Source organism: Juglans regia, chromosome 3 (genome assembly GCF_001411555.2).
Source record: "Juglans regia cultivar Chandler chromosome 3, Walnut 2.0, whole genome shotgun sequence".
NCBI classification, from domain to species: Eukaryota; Viridiplantae; Streptophyta; class Magnoliopsida; order Fagales; family Juglandaceae; genus Juglans; species Juglans regia.
The window spans coordinates 27,546,796-27,554,288 of NC_049903.1; the positions used below are offsets into that span (position 1 = coordinate 27,546,796).

A 7,493-nucleotide genomic window follows, 5' to 3' on the forward strand; every position below is an offset into this window, starting at 1 on the left:
TGAATCAAACAGTTTGCAGTTACTGTTTTTGGATGATATTTTTCTCTAATTTACTATATATATATATATTATAGTTGAGAGGATGAATGATACTCTTAATAAATATAATGTGTCTTGTTATTAAAAACATATGATTATATAACATAATTAATTTAATCATGTTATGGATATAAAAAATTTATGTTATGTATATAGAGTGAGAATAGTATCCTCATGTGACTTATCTCAATCTGTTGTCTAAGATTTCGTAACAATCAACAGTCACCAGATACTGCACTAATTGGAAATGAGGAGTATTGTAGCTACAAAGAGATTATACAAAAATATTTATACAAATTGACATAACTTTATGTGTTCCGTTCGATCTATTTTATAATAAAAATAATCTTATAATCTAACGAACCATATCAATTTTTGAAATTATAATTTTTGTGTAATCTATTTGTAGTTAGAATATTTTTCATAGGAAATTATATCCCTTTATCCTCCATGGCAACAATCATGCATTGAAGGTACGAGGATGTGGAGTCAGCATAGCATAGCTAGTAATCTTATGACCAACCATGCTATTTTGTACATAGTCATCCATATTTTTAAAGAGAAGTGTTAAATCAATACAGAAAAATAAATATTTATGACGAATTATTTGTGACAAGAATAACTATCTACGATAAAATATAATCATTTTAATAAAAAATAAATTAATTATAAATAAATAATTTTGTTTACGAAATATTGTTGTTCATGAGAGTGAAATGACTAAATATCATACTTTATATTTAGTTTAACTTTACGATATGATAGACTAGCCTGGTCAAATCCAAAAGGCTTACGTAACGTATGAAGCCTAACCTATTGGGCTCAACTCTTAATACTAAAGTAATTAATAAGATAAGCTAGAGACAACGGTGCCACTAATCCTTGAACAAATTGCAGACTAGCTTTAGTATATATATAAGTAAATAGTAAATAGAGAAAGTTAATCTAAAGTCTAAACCCACCAAAGTTGACGAGGCTGCGGCCGGATTACTTTGACGGACGGTCAACTACATAAAGTAGTTTTCTTTTTTCGGTGCAGTCTTCTCATTTTCTTTTTCTTTTTCAAGAAAGAAATGAAAGGAAGAGAGAAAGTTACATACAGTGCAGTTAAACAAAGACGAACAACAGCAAAAACGTAGAAAACCCATGACCCAGAGTTCTCTCTCCGTTCAGTCATTTCAGACATGCACTGGGCCCCAACCTCCAATTCTGACCATTCACAAGCAACTTTTTCTCACATGCAAACACATTCACTGAGGACTGCGTCTGCTTTCTCTCTGAGTTTGAATTTAGTGCTTTCCACTCGAGTCTAAGTCCGTCCCCACCGATTTTTATTTCCAGCGAAGGTTTTTCGATACAACAACATGTCCTCCACCTTGACTGATAAGTGAATTCAGCGGTTGCCAGTGAATTGGCTCAGACCCATAGCTGAGCCCAATGAAGCAAACTTTGCTAGCTCCTGTGCTAAGAAGGGCCGTTGAGATTCTCTCCCTGCTCCCATGCCGAGAAAGTCTCTAGTTAGACTGTTTTGATCAATACCTTTGGAGCCTCGATGATTCTTTAATGGAACTGCCTCATTTTGTATTCCACTACTGGTACTTTGCATCATGAGATGTTCAAAACTGTTTGATGGACTTGTTAACGATATCGAATTTGAACTACTGCCCAGTATTCCATCAGCCATTGGCACAGTACCAGTTTCTGTGAAATTCTCTGGCTGCTTTGCATTTTGAAAGACCTGGTGCAGCTCGTTTCTGTTTTGGTTGAGAGTATTGAAGCTCGTTGTGCTGGAAGAAGAGGAACTCATAACTCCAAAGCTGCTGCAAAAGAGTGATGGGTTGCTTCTTGTAGAACCCATCTGCGCTGCCTTCTGCAAAAGTGCAGTGGCGGACAAGGGTGAAGCCGGCTTTGATTGTTTATTTAGGCTATCTGAGTAAAGTGGGGATAGGGTTTCCACCAAATCTCCTTTGTTCCCTCCCTCCTCTTTCATTTCTTGAGGTGGTGCTGTTAAAGAGAGAGTTGCGTTCGCTGAACTCGGAACACTCTTGTCAAACGTCCCTTGAAACTGACTGAAGTTTCCGAAGTTTGCCATTGAAGATGAACCAAAGAGATTGGCCGACGTCGCTTGCACTATTTCAGGGAAACCAGTAGAATTACTTGAGGATGCGTATAGATGAGGATTAGCCACCATTTCATTAGGATTAAACTGAGAATTTGCCTGGTTAAGCCAAAGTGATAATCTGGGCGTCTGATGATCCATGCCAAGAGAGCTGCCAATGGCCATGCTGTTGAAATCTGGTCGAAACCCCGGGAAAAAGGGGGCCATTCCACCACCATCTTGAACTCCACGGACCGACAATCCATGAGGCAAACCTCGTTGAGGATCTACCACAGTCTCATTCAGTGAATCATTTCTGAAATTCAAATTGGTTGCAGAAAGTGAAGTAAACCTTGCACTCTCATCAGCTAAGGCATCACAAAATGCTCTGTGGGTGATGAAGCTATCCTTCCTGTTCAAATCAAAGCAAACCCCACTATTCATCATTACCTAATTATCATAGGATCGTATTAAATTCGATCGATTTTTTTCTTTTTCTAGTCAGTTTGCATTTAATTTGTTCCCAAAGTCATGGAACACTCTACGTGAGCATTTATTTCTACTACATCATATCCATTATCCAAGACTCAGAAAGAAAGAAAGAAAGAAAACGAGAGAATGGTGAAGAAAACCTGGAAAAAAGGGTTCCACAGTCGCACTTGTACTCCCTAGTTCCACAGGTCTTCGAATGAGCTTTCCAGTCTGATTGAACTGCGTATTTCTTTGAACACTTCTCACACTTCCATTTTTTTTCGCCATGTTTCCTGCTGTAATGTTTCTTTATGCCGGTGAGGTCCCCGAGAGCTCTCAAAGGATCGTGGTGGACGCAGGCCTTTACCGGACAAATATAAACCTTCTTCCGGACCTCTTTGTTGGTCCTTTGCTTGAGCTTCCATGGAAGGTTGTGACCCCTTCGGTGAAGTTGTAGATTCTGATCCCTCTGGAAGCCTTTATTGCATATTTCGCAGATGAATCTATTCGTTGCCATGAGAGTCTTCGGTGAAAGAGCAATAACCTCGGCATCTGGATCTGTTAAGAAGAAAAGTAAAACTATAAATGAACTCAAATATTTAATCAATAATAATAATAACAACAGAAGAAAGTGAATAAAAGAGAGAGAAAACATTATAAGCATGCCTTACCAGGTGTTCCTGGTAGATTTCTCTTCTTCTTGACAGCTGGATTATTAGGATCGGGTTTAGGGTTAGGGTTTGTGGTTTGTTCTTGAGCAAACGCTCCGATTGCAGAGGGTAATGAAAAAGAGTCACCAGACATCATTTGGGTTTGAATTCTACGGCTTATTTGGAAATTAGTTAAAGCAAAAAAACTAGCTTTCTAAAGCTAAACTGCTTAAGACCTCGCTTGCAGTACTGGACAAGAAAACAAGGGTTTCCCGAACATAGAAAGAAATCTTTGGCAATACTCAAATATTTGACGCTCGGATTCTGCCAAAAGACAAGAAAAAGAAAACCCAACTTAAGCTTGAATCTAACAACCCTCCACAAAAGAAAGAGAAAAAAATGCTACAGCTAGCGCGGACTCTTCTGAAAGAGATCTGGATTACTTGCTTTGTTTGTTTGATTGATCTCGAATAGAAAACACCAAATACCATGATGGCTAAAGAGAATATCTCATCTTATATTCTATCTCGGTTCACTATCTTCGCAGTCGTAGTCTCTCTTATGCATAGTCTCTCTTTTATCTGCTCGTATCCTCAAAGTCGGTCAGCCACAGGTTTAGATGGGCCACCACACAAACACTCTCTCTCTCTCTCTCTCTCTCTGTGTTGTAGAAGTGTGTGCAAGACAGTGAGGTGGCTCCTTTCTGCTAGAATGTGTAGGATTTTGTGTCTTTTTGCAGCATTTTTTAGCTCATACTCCAATAATTATGTTTATAAAAACAGTCCATCGAATATCTGCATGCATCGATAACATTATTTTATAGAAAAGAGAAACAAAGACCAAGGGTTTGTTCATGTAAAAAAGACTAAACGATGGGGGATGGTTTTACTAACGGGCTGGGCGCGCAACGATAAAAAAATATTGGAGAAAAATGGTCATAGAAAAGGCAATTGCCTTTACATCCCTCGATCGGGCACGAAATGATTTAGCCATAATTAAAGCTCTGCCCTCCTATTTAGCATGTTGTGGATCAGCTAGCTAGAGGTCCTGGGAGAGAGAGAGAGAGAGCAGCAGCAGCAGCAACAGACACAGTGAGAGGAAGCTGAGTTGGGTTTCACGAGACAGTAGTATCGATAGGACCGTCCGTGATACCTCTGTCGACTCAGGTGGGACCCAAAATAAGACTGTGTTTCTGCATGCAGCACCACCCACCATTGATCATCATCCCAGAAAAGTATGAGTACGTTTGTGGCAGTGATACATCTCCATTGCAATGATGGTTATACGATTTTGTATATACACGTATTTGTTAATGACCTTTGCTACACAACCTCCACCACATTCCACACTTCATATTTTACACTTTTTTAAATTTTTTAAATTTTTTTAAAATTTTTTTTTGAGTTTATTGTTTTTAAATTATTTCAAATTTTTTATTCATTATTCATATAATAAATATTTAATAAAAGAAAAAAATAATAAAAATTAAAAATAATGTAGAATATAGAAGTTGCGTGAATAATAAGAGGTTGAGTAGATTTTTTGTTTGTTAATTAGCACACCATTGATCGGATGGCTCATGGCTAGTAGTACTCATGCTACTCGTGATCTGTAAGCTTGTTTCGTATTTGGAGTCTCGAGTCTGGACCACATGGCCGGATAAAAGATGTTACGCTTTCATATGTTTTCTACACGCAACACAGTCTATATGCAGATATCTATTTCTAAATTATAGTATGGTCCCAAATCAGTAATTTTATATATAGTGTTAAAGTGTGCAAGTGATATAATTATTTTGAAAAAGTATTGAGTCTATTAGTATTTTTTTTATATTCATCTTATATTTATTTACTTTTTTCATAAGAATTATATGACATTTGTGCACTCTACCACTACAAATATAATTTTTTGATCCAAAAATTATATATAGGTACCAAGCTGTTTACATATTATATCTAAATCTTTTTGAATTGGTTATATATATATATATATATATATATATATATATATATTCTATTCTTAATTTGGTGTCAAGAATGATGTTTTGAATACCGTACCGGATGACGTAGAATGTTTTGAATATCGTACCGGATAACGTACCAGTCAAGGCACTGGAACGAAATATTTCTATACCGATATCGTTTCAAGATAGTCGATATATGAATAAATTATATATATAAATATATATAAATTATATTCCAAAATAATAGTCTATATACGAATAAATTATATATAAATACATATATATAAATTATAAATAATCTAATCTGAATTGGGAGATAAAAAAATAAGCTTGTAATTTAAAAAAAAAAAAAATTAAATGCCGAAATATCGGCCAGTACAAGCCGAAATACAGGCCAGTACGGCAGGTATTTGGGTCGGTATGAAACACATAGGATACCTGTACCGGCCACTAGGCTGGTACAAAAAATTTCGACCGTACCGACCAGTATGGTAGGAAATTAAAAACATTGATCTAGAACCCATGCATAATTTACATCATTTTAATGATAAGATTTATTTTATAAAATTCAAATTTTAAAATTTATCTTTCAAATTAAATTATATCACATATACAGTATTGTGCATGTAATATAGAGATCTTAAAATACTAGTACTCTTTCGAATTATAGAAAGTATTAAAGTTGAAAAATTATTTAAAACCTTGATCGCAATTAGCAATATTCTTAAATTATAATTGAGATGAATTATATAATTATTCATTGTGTTATGATCTTCAATGTAAATTGTAATTTAATTACTAACTGTAACCTCATAAACCAAAAAAAAAAAAAAATTATCACATCCGGCCTAGATATTAATCTCCGATCAGTATTTAGGGTTTGTTCCGTTTAAAAGCTGATTAAACCAGCTTATATATTGAAAAAGTAGGAAAAATCACAATAAAAAAAAATAATGATAACTGATTAATATTATTCATGATGAATTAATCAGCAACATTTTAAAATTCAAACCAAAAAATAAAAATCCAACCATGAACAGAAAACAGGTTCCTTTTAAAATTTTAAAATAATTAATTGTGTGTCTACAATCTGCATGATACTGCATGCTATAGTAGTGTATCTACTATAGTAGGATCCCCACGTGATTACGCAGTACTTATAAAAGAGTATAAATTAATTTGATTTTTTAGTTGTAGGTCCCGGCCAATAGTTTTTGTTCTAAGTTCAAGGAACATGTGCGTAGTACTATATATATATATATATATATATATATATATATATATATATATATATATAGCAAGCATGCTTTCGATCATATAATATTTTGGTTAATGGAATTATTACAAATATATCTCCCATGTAATCAATCTATTTTAATTTATCAAAAAACTGTTCATTTGTAACTAGTTATTTCTAGCAAAAATGATAATCTTCTACCAAAATCATGAGTCACTTTTTATCGTAAATAGTCGTTATTATTGTAAATAATCCGTTATAAATGTTTATTTTTCTTGTAGTGTATCTTTTTTAGAAGATGAGGTACTCAATTTTATTGATAGCCTTCATTTGTGACAGTCTTGTAATGGACCTTGTCTTAATTTCCAATTAATTGATCGAAGGAAAAAGAGGACAATGCCTTTGTGAAATATATCCACAACACAAATTGCCATCATGAAATTAACCCACTTACATTAGGCCGCATCGGTATCCCTAATCCTTCAATATTGTTATTGTACTGGGATACAAGCCAGCTTAAAAACTTAAGGGTCTGTTCGGGATTGCGTTAAGAGTCAAAATAAGGGCTTAAATAGCCTTAAAAACTCTTTAATGAAACATTTAAGTTATTTGGGTGATACATATTAAAATATATTTTAATCTCAAATAAGATAAAAAAGTAAAATTGAAGAAAATTATCATTTTGATTTTTTCCTCAAACGTACTTTTCTGGATAATGCAGAGTTGTTCGAGTTTTAAAATGACCATCAATGAGCAAAAATACAAATATAAGTTTCAAATTTTTAAGGATATCGTCATAATCTTTAAAAAATCAAATAATCTTCGCTACTATCTCAGAAAATATTTTTTTAATTTTTTTACAAACAAATATAACATTTTTGAAAGTAGTTTAAATATATGGTTACCACACAGTAAATAAATTTTTAATAGTAAAATTTATTACTTAAATTATAAGTTTTAAAGTTATAAACTATATTTCCTACCGTAATAATTTCAAACATGCACTTGCTGCATGGAATATCATGTAATGTTTTC

General features: G+C 33.7%; 1 protein-coding gene across 1 annotated transcript; it reads right to left on the bottom strand.

Annotated features, from left to right (window-relative positions):
- Positions 1-921: 921 nt before the first annotated feature.
- On the bottom strand, positions 922-3,809 carry LOC109011168 (zinc finger protein JACKDAW-like). Its single transcript, XM_018992251.2, has 3 exons — positions 3,280-3,809; positions 2,770-3,166; positions 922-2,549 (listed from the first exon to the last, which is right to left on the bottom strand). The coding sequence occupies exons 1-3, from the start codon at positions 3,413-3,415 to the stop codon at positions 1,433-1,435; spliced, it is 1,650 nt and encodes a 549-aa protein (XP_018847796.1). The 5' UTR covers positions 3,416-3,809; the 3' UTR covers positions 922-1,432.
- Between the last annotated feature and the right edge of the window lie 3,684 nt (positions 3,810-7,493).

Excerpts from the sequence above, each read along its gene's own strand:
- LOC109011168 (XM_018992251.2), bottom strand. The coding sequence starts at position 3,415 with ATGATGTCTGGTGACTCTTTTTCATTACCCTCTGCAATCGGAGCGTTT. Across the intron at positions 3,167-3,279 it reads AAATCTACCAGGAACACCTG|ATCCAGATGCCGAGGTTATT; the intron begins GTAAGGCATGCT and ends TCTTCTTAACAG. Across the intron at positions 2,550-2,769 it reads TGTGGAACCCTTTTTTCCAG|GAAGGATAGCTTCATCACCC; the intron begins GTTTTCTTCACC and ends TGATTTGAACAG.